Here is a 12,880-nt window from a genome sequence, read left to right on the forward strand (position 1 = left end):
TCGAAGGTGCTCGTTTTTTTGTGTGTTTCTTTTTTCTTTGTTCTTTTTCCTGTGGACTAGTTAGGCCGCTTCATTTCCGTTGGCGTCCGCCCAAGTCATCGTTAGGACCTGTGAAAACGCGACAGGCTGATCGTGTCGATTGGCTCCTTAGCATATGCAAGATACAAATGCAGATTTCGCCCCAGTTCTTTTCGGACAGCGGGACCGGACGGCCTTCGGTGGCATTCCTCCCGGCTGCCTTGAATGTTTATTTCTTTCGTCGCCTTTCTGCGAGGAGTTGATTGCCAAAAAAACCGGCAGTGACCCACTGATTGGCTGATTACCGAGGTCCACCGGTGTTGTATGTCAGCATTAGCGTCCAATTAAATATCGTATTGCAGGCACCGAGCAGACTCGTGGTAGGTGGCAGATACCCGTGCGGGCAGCAGGTTCTATCGCCTAACTCCGATACACTTTTGATACACGCGAAGCACGGTGGCTTCGTGAACAGAATGCCAACCTGGTGCGAGGGCTGGAGGAAACGGGTCACGTCGAACGCGAATTGCGATGCTTGGCGCAACGGCAGCTATGATTCAATTTGTTCAAAAATTTTGCCGAAAAAAAAAATTCCGTTCGCTGCAATAAGTTTCCTCTTTTTCAATTAGTTCGTGTTCGTTCGGTTAGCGCACCGAGGATACGGTGCGTACTAATCAAGCGTTAAAGCCAGTTTTGTCTCTCGGGCAATCCTAATCCTTTATTTTAATGAAAATAACAAAGTGTCTCTCGTAAAATTTTGAAACAAGCGAAAAAAGAAGAAGGAAAAAAAAAAAAAAAAAAGCTTACCCCGAAATACGAAATTCAGTTACCCGTGTGTGTTTGTACGACTGGTGAGTTCAGAAATGTCTGGGCTCATATTTGCGGTAATAATTTTTTTTTTTTTTACTTCGCATTATTTGTGTTTGGTTTCAATACGTCTTTCTTGTTTAAGGATTTTTTTTTTCTGATGCAAGGTTCTTAAGCTTCGAGAGTTGAGCACAGCTCTCCGTCATGTGTTTTAAGACTACCCGAAGGCATCTCGCAGTAACACAAAGTATTACGAAATTTCAATGGTTATTGTTCTAATGTTGACCCCGTCAGATATTGGGCGTATGCGAAACATATTCTTTACTCTTTTCAGGACGATTGTTAACGTACTTGTTTGATCGACATCTCATGCCAGATATTGATTATGGCCTAATTGCTAGATCAAGAGTTGTGTTCGTCGGAACTTGTTGTTGCTTCACCAAGAGCGGCTCCAGTAGCAAAGCTGCACTTTGGTTTCTAACGCATGCAGTTCATTTCTCCCCACGGGATGTGTTACTTCCACGACAGCTGGTTATCCTGTCGGGAAATCGATCATCCGCCGTCCGGGTTTTCTTTTTCCCTGGCTGTACTTTGCCCACACCCCTAGATCGATCATACATTGGCACGGAGTCGTGGCTAGCGAGCCCGGACCGTCTTACAGGAACACCTCATTCAGTCGCCTCGCCTAAGGCACGCAGATAACTCGTTCGACGGAGTTCCTAAAACACACACACACACGCACACGCGCACACGCACACACACACACACACACACACACACACAGTAAAACGCACTTCGTACTTCTTATACGGAGTGCAAGTTGGTCTGCTCCTTGAGCACCTCGTGCTTTTGTTTCCCCCCAACCGGAACAGCTTCGTCATAGCACGTTGCCCGCACCTTCGCTGTGTTCCCCTTTGATGGGCCTGCTCCTCCTCGCATGGCGACGCGCTAAAGACGCAATTTGGAACACTTGTTCCCATAATCGCCCTGTGCGCGCTGCCATCTCACTGGGCTGGGGAACTCGTTAGAGACATGCCCAGTCTCTTTTGCGACGTCTGCGTCCAGAGCCCACTGACTGGGCATCTCCAGGGCCTAGGTAATAGGCCCTGGAAAGATATATAAATAACGACACTCTTTCGTCGTCGGTCGACGGGATTGTGCAGCTCTTTGGGGAGGAAGTTCATTAATCGATTGTTGCGAGCTACCGTCTTTATCAGCTGGACTCTAGATCGCGTTCTTAACATGATCTCTTCTTTAAGACATTGTATACCGAGCACGGCCCCACAGCTGAGTGACTGAGCATATTTCGCCCGGGCGATAAGCAGTGGAAAGGTGAATAGTAGCTGAACGGGCTGGAAGACGCAGTGCTTTTCCCTCGAAATGCTCTTCGTGTTGCGTGCTGGTTGGAGCCACTAACCGAAGGCGCTATACGCAGTATCGAGAGACTTTACTTTGACGTTGCTCGAAAGCGCGGGAGTTTCGGCTTCCGCACTTCGAGGTCGCGCGAAGTCCAGACGCTATTAAGGGTAGCCCACTTTATCGGGAGCTGCATGATTTTGTGCTTAGTTTTAGCACGGAGCAAAGTGAACGCTACTGACACGAGTTCGAACCTACCCGCTGCTAATACAACATACAAAACACAGTCCGCAGATTGAGGTCATCCCATTGGTCCAACGAGGTAGAGGGGCTTAGAGCAATAAACAGGCATCCCGTTCACCAGGCAAAAGTGATTCCCCCCCCCCCCCCCCTTTTTTTTTGATTGCCGCCAGTTTGTGTAGTTTTTACCAGAAGACACGTGGCCATACCAAATCGTGAGGCTTTCACGCAAAACTGACCCGATATTTGTATTACCATCACTGTAAAAACATGATAGACTATTTTTAAATACTGTTAGCCCCAGAGATCAATGTCTAGCTCCGATAAAAAAAAAAAAATACTGCACCGCGGCTGACGGCATTTAGCGGAGCCATTGCGAAGCTGCCCGAGTGTTTGTCGTAAAAGCACTTTTTCGACTTAAGACGAACGAGACAAAACTTTTCTCGTCTGTATACTGTTATTAAAGATCAATATGCAATGCTCTGCGCATGGTACTTTGTTAAAATCTAGACGTAAAACTATAAGGTCGCGTGTCTATGTGGTCAAAAATGCGCAACATGGCGGCGGCCGGGTGGGGGTCACTTTCAGCTGTCAGTTTATCGCTTCAAGCCCTCTAACTCGTTGCATTGTTCATACAAAAAGTGTCGGCAGACATATTCCAGGCATACAGACGCCCGAAGCCTTGAGGCGCAGACGTTCTCATGTCTGGAGCGAGTGTCTTTTATATCAGCTGTGCGACTGCGATTTTAGTGCGGCTGAAACGCAGTGTTGCCTGCGGGCATGACTGCGGTGCGCAGTAATGTGAAAGAAGGCATAGCCAGAATGCGCTCTAAAAACTTCCTACTCATATCCGTTCCCGCAGAGCACACGATAGACCGAATTTTGGGCGGATCCCGTCAGCGAATGAGGAGGCGCAAAACCTGGGTTGTCTCAGAGAAGTGATCTGCGCATGGAGATAAGGCGTGCAAAAGGTTATTCGGGCTGTCCCTTCACAGGTTGCTTTTCCCAACTTCCTGGAGCACGTCCTTCGTTGGATGCGCTCCCAAGAACGAGGTGGTTGACACTCCGCGTGCTCTGATGAAGAGAGAACGTACGTGGTCGCGATTTCACGAAAGGTAGGGGCAGCTTAGGTCCGCTCTTTTGTTACAAAGATTTGCGTGGCACGATAAAGATCCGGAGATAATCTAGCCATTCGGTAGCATGTACCGATCTCTGTATTTAGTTTAGAACGTGGAAGGTTCGAACCCTAAGTGGTCCCTTCCCAAGCAATCTTTTGAGCATCGCTCGTGAACTCGACTGGGTACCGACGATATTTTCTTTCCTTTGTTCCGCTTAATTACCGACACATTCCCGAGTCGTCCGTTGTAGACACCTACCGATCGTGGAGGTCGACCATTTCTCTTCGCTCTACGGAGTGCTGTGCGCAACGCAGGCCTCAAGGCTTGCCCTATCTGCAACATATCGGCGTCGTTCGCGAAGCGCATCAAGGGGGGAGAAAAGGTTCTTGCTGCCCGCGGCTATATCGCTGGGAGACAGCGTATAGCGCGCGACGCCGAGCAGATAGCGACGAAATCAGGCCGCCTGCCGCAGCTAACGAACTGGCACAGCGGCAGAAAGAGAAAACGCGCCGCGCATTGGCTGGAGGTCCCCGCTCGCTCGCTTGCCTCGCGCTCTTCGAAGAAAGTTTTCGCAGTTTCAACGAGCTGAACGGTTCATCCAGGGAGGAACACTTCTCCGGGAGAGCGCTTCATCGAAAAAGTTACGACGTCGCGAGTGTTACTTTTCGTCTTTTCTTTTGCGTGTCGGTCCCGTGAAACTGTCTCAGGGTTCAGTTGAAGAGGTCACCGATACGTGATACACGAGGCTGACGCGTGCTGTATACCAAATGGCGCCGCGGGTCCCAGGAAAGTTGCTCGTGCGTGCTTGATATCGGGTTCCCCCCCTTTTTGCGAACCGATCTGATCGCAGTTGCTCAAATCGTGTGCATGCATGCCTTGGGACAAGCAGATGCCGCTTGAGAAAAGGCGCGTTCGGGGTCTTTCAATGAGCGTAGAAAGTCGTCTCACGCTTTCGGTATAACCGCATAAAACGCGTAGCTAATGTTACCTGCGTTGGATCCTGTCAAGAGTAGCCACTGACCGAAGATTTGTCGATGATTGCTTTGATCAGAGTTTGTTTAAACCTTGATTTTTTTTTATCCAGCCGTGCTGGATAAAAAAGAGAAATCGGAGCCGGATCTTAATGTAGCAGAAATGCAGTCAACGTGCAGGCGAGTTTGTGAGCATTTGCCATAGTGATATTAACCGGAGACCGAAGCAAAGGAAGGAAAAGGGTTACCTTTTTCTTCCGGGTGCCCCAGTCTCGGGTTAATATCACTATGGTATTGTAGCGAACTTACGACTGCACAGACGCAAGTACACACAAAATGGGGTTCGCTCGTGAGTCTCGTCACAAATTAAAGGTTATGGAGATCATTAGAAAACTAACGTTATAGAGAAGTACCAGATTCATTAAAAAAATTCTTATAAGATTTACAATATGTTGGTCAGGACTCAGTACATTCATATATTAAGTAAGGTCGTAGGCAGTTCCTTCGGCGCTATGAAAAAGAGGTTTTAATTTACGCATTGGTGTATTTACAGGTATGGTAATTTAATATTTTGAGAGAGTTGGCCCCTTAAAACGGTTTTGGTTTTTGTTAGACAAACGAACACAAAAAGAAATCAGGAGGAAGCGTTTTCTCACCGGGCGTCGCCGCTACATCTGAGGTCGAGTTTTATGCTTCAATGATTCGGCAGGTATAACATATATTACGACTTTCACTGGGATTTATAGAAGCATAACGAGTGTAAATGCTAATGAAAAGCACCTTTTGAAGCGTGAATTGCATTTTATTTAAAAAAAGTGAGAGAAATATTTTTTCGTAAGAATCAGGGGATGGGGCGGCATATCGTATTAGCTTTGTGGGAATGAATGAGGTGTGGACTTGCTTTGCTCTGTAAACTCATGATAAGCAGTTTTAATGTCTCGATACAACTTTTTAACTCTTACTATTTTTTCGTCGATGGCTCTGGCACCATCTGGAACGAATGGAAAGCACCTCACTTTTTTTTAATGCAGGGCACCGAAAAAAAAATTTAGAGGCGTTTTTTTTTCTTTTTTTTTTGGGGGGGGGGGGGGGAAGGTACCTCCGTATATTCGCTGTATAGTCTCAAATGAATGTGTCGATAATTCGCTCTTTAAAGTATTTTGTTTTATTAAAATGTATTTACTCCGTTCTGAATATTCGATTTTGAGCTTCAATGACCCCTAAATGTTTCTAGAGGTATATCTGGTTGCATCATGGGTACATTCTGATGACGGATATCTTCGTGTACTTTCGTTATTCACTCCACACCAATAATTTCATTCTAATGCTGCAATGTAGAAAGGATGTCGGTGTCTACTTCTTTTTTTCTTTTTTCAGCAAAATGCGTCGGTGCTAATGACACGTACACAGCGCATATTCTATTTTCTGAACTGTCAGCCGGCGCTGCACAGCCAGTGCCACTTGTTCATAAAAGCTATCATTAAGTTAAAGAGGAAAACAGTCGGCAATCATAATCATGCCTTTTTCGACTTGCTTTAAAGCGTCCCTTTAGAATCCCAGGAGGGTGTCCGTCTGTGCGTCCACACGTTTACCTCATTACAGGGCATGGTAGCACCAAGTCAAGTCTCTTTCCCAAACTCTCCCTTCCTGGATGCATGACGCTGTTTTTTGAGCAAAGGGCTGACGATTAGGACCACTTATAACAATGAATCGCGTTTGTTTTATAGTGCATAGAGGGGCTTTAAGCACAACGGGTTTGGTTACCGTGGCAATATAAGTAAGACAATGGCACTTACTCTGAATTAGATCAATACAAAGCAATCCCCCATCAGGAGTCGTGCCCAGATTTTCTATGCCAGCTGAACGACTCTGATCCTGCACCGGCTAAGGTGTTTTCCCTATGTCTACTACTACAGCTAGAACATGCCGACACTCTCCACAGTGCATGGTGATATTGTTCAAGAGGGCAGTACAAATGAATAAACAATATATGTTCTTCTTTACCCCCCGAAACAAACCTTTGATATCTCCTGAAATTTAAACGATCGCTCTTAGATATTTCAACCCATGCATTATGAATATGTTAGGCTTTGTCCCTTTTCGTGGACGGATTGGAATCGCCGCCTCGCATCACGTCCTTTCTTGTCACTCAGGCGAAATGACAGTCCGGTTCAGGGCGCTTGAAGCTTTTGAGAAAAATGAGCCGCCTCGCCTGCATCTGTAGATTTTGTTACTCAGGAATCAATGTGCGACTCTTTTACATAAATAAACAAACAAATGCGCTCACAAAAAATAATAGACAACTGCATAAACTAAATTCAGTTTTTTTTTTTTGTGCGTGTGTGTGTTTATATCTACAGGCTCAGTACGTGCTCTTTGTGGAGTGCTTTGGTGTCTGCTTTGCGATCCTGCGATAAACGTCCTCAGAAAATCTGATACACCGGCTTCTATTTTCGGAATAAAGAGAAGTCTCTCAGCTCTCCTTTCGCCACTCTTTCTTCCGTAATATTCTTGCGTTTTCTTTGCCTATCTTCTTCTCCAATATCCTGTTCCCTTGGATCAGGTCAATCCATTCCTCTTCGCCTTCCTAGTCCCTCCTCCCACCCCTCCCACTCTCCCTCTTTCCCTCCCTTTCAGTACATCTGCTTCCCTTTTCCTTTCTTATATTGCCACTATTACCTTTCTCTTTCCTTTCCGAGTCTTCCTCTCTTATTTCCCCGTGCAGGAAGCGACAGCTGGCTGGAAGAATCCCAAAGAAACATTCTGCAGTGTTTCAGACGTTGCGTGAAGGGCTTATGTAGGGCAAATTTTTTTTTTTTTTTATAAACAAAGAAGCTGTCTTTTAGCGACAGGCCGACTGCCATTGTGAAGTTCTACAGATGGTCTGTCTTCGATACCCATATGGAGTATTCGCATGACGTCACCATTCAGTGCGGTCCTTCCGTGGCCGCTATCGCGGTGTTTTCGGTGTGCACACTGAAGCGTGCGGAGGCACATTTCTACCTGGCGCTTTTCCCGTTGCCGTGTCGTGTGGTGTTCTCTCGCAGCTTGGTTCCTTGTTTTCGAGTATTTGTGTTTATATGCATATGTCCGAAAGTCACTGCGCGTGTTCTATAAGTCTTTAAGCTCGATTGAGTGTGTGTACACGTGGAGAGCTCTCCGAAGAGCTGTAACCTTGGGAAACGTCATAGTGACAACGGGATCAACGGGCACTGAGCGGTAGCATACCGAGCTTGAAGCTCAAGGGCTTATCAAAGGCAGGGTATATTGAAAATGAACGATTAGGCTCATGCATGAGATAAGTGCGATCGCATGCTAGCACTACGCAACAGCAGCCGGTCCCGTTTGCAATCATCAAATTAAAACAAACGCTAACTGTCGATTTTATTAGAGAGTTTTCGTAGTCCGCGTTTCCCCCTCCGCTAAGCCCTCTGCAACGAAGAAGCGCTACTGCGCCTGCGCGCCGATGGCCTTGACTGTAGAGTTCTGCGTATCATAGTGGGTTGCGGAGGGCGTTGCGGGGCGTCGAAAACGATCTACGAAATCTCCCTATTAACACGGCGTATGAAATCCAGCCTACCTTACTATATAGTGGGTCAAAAGCCTTTAAATTAGGTATCTGTCCGCGTAAACGGTAGCTTACGTTATTAAAAAAAATGAAAAGGAAGGTCCATTGATGACTCCTTAGGGAATGCGTTAGCATGCATCCTTGGCAAACGGCACACACGCCCCCCTTTTGGAAAACGCTAATCTGACCTGTTCACTTTTCTGTTTTGGCTTTCTCTTTGGCTTCCTCTATTAGGGGCGAAGCTCCTTAGGGTCTAGCCTTGTCCGGCGTCCGTGCTTACATCAATTGCCATCCCATCTGTCTTCTTAAAAAAGGAGAAAATGTTTGCGCAGTCGACAGGATTCGAACCTGTGCGGGGAGACCCCAATGAATTTCTAGTCCATCGCCTTAACCACTCGGCCACGACTGCGGGACGAGTAGGGGGCTCTGAGATGTGGTAGTAACTCAAGAGCTGGGGATGTCATGGATGAAACGTTGCATGTAGCCGCTCAACGTCTATACAGGAGAGGGCGCTGCGGTCTAATGCGTATATGATCGCGTTAAACTTTGCATGTATTGGCTCAACGTTCATAGACAAGAGGACGCTGCGGTCAAATGCTCAGATGCGTATATATGAACAAAATCAGTATCATCAGCACCACCAGAGCTTCGCCCCAATCAACATCATTCACCACGTGGAGGTTTTTGTTTCTTGCTGCCTCTTTTTTGGCTTCATTTTACGGAGTCGGAGAGTTTTAGCGTTTCCCAAAGGAGGACGTGTGTGGCGTTTCCCAAGGGTCATGCTAATTGATTCCCTAAGAATCCACCAATGGATGTTCCTTTAATTTTTATAGCACAAACCAAGGCATACGCGCTCCGCACACCTGCAAGTTCAGACTCTCCCCCGCATCGGCATTGGCTTCCGCCCCGTGACGTCACCTCCCTCTCGCCTTTCGTCCTTCGCTCCTCGCCTCCTCTCTACGTGGCGCGCTTCCCTTTCCACTGCTTTGTCCACAGACGGACGCCGCCAACTTTTCCCTGTCATCTGGGTACTAATGCCGACGCGTTAAAAAAAAAATGGAATTGATGCTCGGAATGTTGTGATTGGGTTCCATACAGCGCGCTTCAATTTCCAGCACGTGTGCAATGTGAAGTTAAGGCGCCTGGATATCATCATCTTACTGCGATGTCAAATTTTGAGTTATTGAGGTAAAAGGATAGCCCTTAAACAGATGGTCTGTGCACGGCCATCTGACAGAAACCGGTCGCTTCGCAACTGCGAGCTGCTTCGCGTCCGTCGATGCCGCAAAGGGATTCACCATGGTTCTCCGGCACCATGGCCGGTCAATATTTTTATCTTCTTTCTTCTGACTACCGTGTGTGACATTCGATACGTAATAAATGCTTATTTAAACAACCTTTTCAGCATAGTTGCTTGCTTTTGGACCTGTAATTAACACCTCCATGAATCGCGGCCTTGACCAGACAAATGGTGAGGGAAAGGCAATATGTCTTCCCTCAAGGCACGATTGAAACTATTGCCCTTAATTAAACAATAGTGGGCCCTCAGGTTAGAATCGCACCTAACTAAAACCTCAGGCAAAAAAAGAAAAAAAGAAAGAGAGAGAAAGAAAAAAAAAGGAATACATAAAAAAGCACACACCTGGTGGATGGGTGTGGGTGTAGTATTTCTCCTTCCTTAGGGGGGGGGGGGGGGGGGGGTCTAAGGTAGTCTGAGGTTTTATTTATGTTACCTTTTGCGTTTGTTAGCCCTTGCTGAGTTCGCTGGTGTTTACCTCATGATTGCAACCCGGCTGAAATTTCGCGATACAGAAACAAAAAAAAAAAAAACACATTTAGCAGACGATCAGACGGACAGGCAGACGTAGAAACAATTAGTCATATTATGTATGTAATATATAGATTGATCGAAGATTGGGAAAGCTTTTATTCAGAGTTTAAATGGCTCCTATACAACGCGCAGTTAGTATAGGAGTCAGTACTGCTTAGTCAATGCGATCTCTACCCGTGCACGGCGTTGTAACCTCAACCCAATAGCTGAATATATTCGCACACGTTTTGACTAACATTAGGCAGCATGTTGGGAAGCGTTGTTTTTCTTGTATAGGTGTAGTTGCAAACAACCGTCTCATAAGCCATGTCGACATTTTGGATTCGAACAAGTGTTGCTGTTTTTTTTTATCGCAACGTAATTATCTTGCTTATGGCAACTTCAGCCAGAAATCTGGAGAGATAAGTTTCCCTCGAAAGGATGACGAGTTCCATCTGTCACGTCGTTCTGAAGGCCCTGAACTATTTGTGTTTTTCTTTTATTTTGATGCAAATGAAGTTGTCGACGATGGCATGTACAAGAAGTGTCCACAAAGCACAGCTGGCCTCCACACGATGGTCTAGTGCAGCTTCTTCACCTTCTTCGTGAACTGCACCCCGAGGTTGAGGATAGGGATCTTGAATCCCACCCCGAAGCCAATGCCACGGAGCCTCCCGTCATGGTCTCCGTATGAATGTGCCTCTCCCTCGTGTTCGTCGTCCCAGTCGTTGTCATCGACGTGTTGCACTGCGTGTTTGTACGTTACAACTGGCCCGATGTGATGGTGAAACTTTGAAAACGGATGCTTGATGTATTTAAAAACGGGCTTGCTTACGTACTTGTAGTGATGATGAGGCTTTTTAACCTTGATTACTTTATAAGGTAAGGGACCACCAAGGTCATACCCAAAATCACCACCGTAACCACCGTGGAAACCACTGCCAAAGCCGCCTCCGTAATCCCCATCAAAACCTGTAGCGAAAGCTCCATTTCCTAATGCTACCCCACCGCCCCCGAAACCGGCTCCTCCATAGCCACCACCGCCATTTCCAAATCCACCACCACCTTTACCCCCTCCAAATCCCCCACCACCATTTCCACCTCCAAATCCTCCACCACCATTTCCACCTCCTAATCCCCCACCGCCTTTACCACCTCCATATCCCCCACCGCCATTACCACCTCCAAATCCTCCGCCACCATTACCACCACCATATCCCCCACCGCCATTACCACCGCCATTACCACCGCCATTACCACCGCCATATCCCCCACCGCCATTACCACCGCCATATCCTCCACCACCATTACTGCCTCCTCCTCCTTCCCTACCCCCACCTCCCCCGTTCCCACCATTCCCTAAGCCTCCGTACCCACCACCGTTATCTCCACCATATCCTCCACCCCCTCCGTTTCCTAGACCCCCACCTCCTCCGTATTTTCCTCCACCACCTCCATATCCGCCGTTGCCACCTCCGTATCCACCCCCGGCCCCTCCACCTCCGTTCCCTGAAAAACCACCATGTCCACCTCCATATCCACCATTGCCTCCACCATTTTGTCCACCATATCCTCCACCCCCATTACCTCCGTTTTCAAGGCCACCACCTCCTCCTTGACCTCCGTATCCTCCTCCGTTCCCTCCGTTTTCAAGGCCGCCACCTCCTCCGTTTCCTCCGTATCCGCCACCTTGTCCTCCGTTTTCAAGTCCACCACCTCCATCGTTTCCTCTATACCCACCGCCGCCCCCTCCGTATCCGCCGCCCTTTCCTCCATATCCACCCCCCTTTCCTCCGTATCCGCCTACGCCTCCGTTCCCAAAGCCTCCTCCCCCACCGTATCCAGCGCCACCTCCTCCGCCTCCGTTGCCGTTGCCACCTCCGCCACCGTATCCGCCTCCTCCTCCTCCATTGCCTTGGCCACCTCCCCCACCGTATCCGCCCCCTCCTCCTCCGTTTCCGAGGCCACCTCCTGCTCCATGTCCGCCACCGCCGCCTCCTCCATTTCCAGCACCGTCGCCCGCGTACCCGACACCGGCGTTTCCTATGTATGTGACGCCGGTGGCTTTCAAACCGCCTCCTCCGTGTCCGAGACCAGCTCCTCCGAGACCACTGCCTCCGAGAACACCGAGTCCGAGACCACCGCCTTCGAGACCATGACCTCCAAGACCAACGCCACCAACGAGGCCGGCGCCACCGAGGCCTCCGACATCAAGCCCCCCGACTCCAAGGCCTCCGTCACTGGCCAGAGCTCCACCCACTGCTAGTTTGGCGGCACTCACAAGTCCGGATTCCAGACCACCACCAGCGGCATAGGTTCCGGTGCCGAGTCCTGCGAAATGACCAAGACCCGAAACATGCATGAATGCTGTGGATTTGCATGGTTCCACCGGCACCAAGGAACCCATTGGGTAGTGTCGCACCAGTAAGTCCATCGATCCCACCGAGTCCACTGTATCCGCCGAAGCCACCAATACCCTCGAGATTACCCTGTAACCCGTGCACGCCGAGAGTTGTGGCTGGGAGAACTCCGATGTCACCAGCGTAGGCACTGACTAGTAGACCCAAGCTGGTGATGACCTGCAAAAGGTTCGGTTATGTGCGTTAGGAACTTGAGCTATTTTCTTTCAATGACATGGGTGTTACATGACGTTACGAGTGACATATATGCAACTAAGATGATATTTGTCTTTTGCAGCTTTAATAAATAAAATTGAGTGGCGATGAGTAATAAAAAATGAACGCATGAGTAAATTGGGCTTACTGTAATTTAATTGTGAAAAAAATTGACATTGCGGAGAAGTGAATAATGACAGTATCGGATGGTTCACATCTTTGATATGACACCTAAAGAATAAGCTTGCTCTTTATAATGTCATATCATAAAAATATATTCATGAGACCGAAAGAGTACAGAACGGAACACACACACACATGTGTCTCTTTGTTATGAGTGTTATCCAGTCTAAAGCCGGGTCACACTGCTTATACATCAT

At 48.0% G+C, this 12,880-nt stretch overlaps 1 protein-coding gene across 1 annotated transcript; it reads right to left on the reverse strand.

Moving 5' to 3' along the window:
* Positions 1–10,465: 10,465 nt before the first annotated feature.
* Positions 10,466–12,292, reverse strand: LOC121833715 (glycine-rich cell wall structural protein-like). The gene has a single exon (XM_042287224.1). It carries the CDS (start codon positions 12,290–12,292, stop codon positions 10,466–10,468), a length of 1,827 nt encoding a protein of 608 aa, XP_042143158.1.
* Between the last annotated feature and the right edge of the window lie 588 nt (positions 12,293–12,880).

This window comes from Ixodes scapularis, unplaced genomic scaffold, assembly GCF_016920785.2.
Source record: "Ixodes scapularis isolate PalLabHiFi unplaced genomic scaffold, ASM1692078v2 PGA_scaffold9__187_contigs__length_104089568, whole genome shotgun sequence".
Taxonomy (NCBI): Eukaryota; Metazoa; Arthropoda; class Arachnida; order Ixodida; family Ixodidae; genus Ixodes; species Ixodes scapularis.

Bases quoted from the DNA above. Each gene is read 5' to 3' on its own strand.
- LOC121833715 (XM_042287224.1), bottom strand. From the start codon at position 12,292: ATGGGTTCCTTGGTGCCGGTGGAACCATGCAAATCCACAGCATTCATG.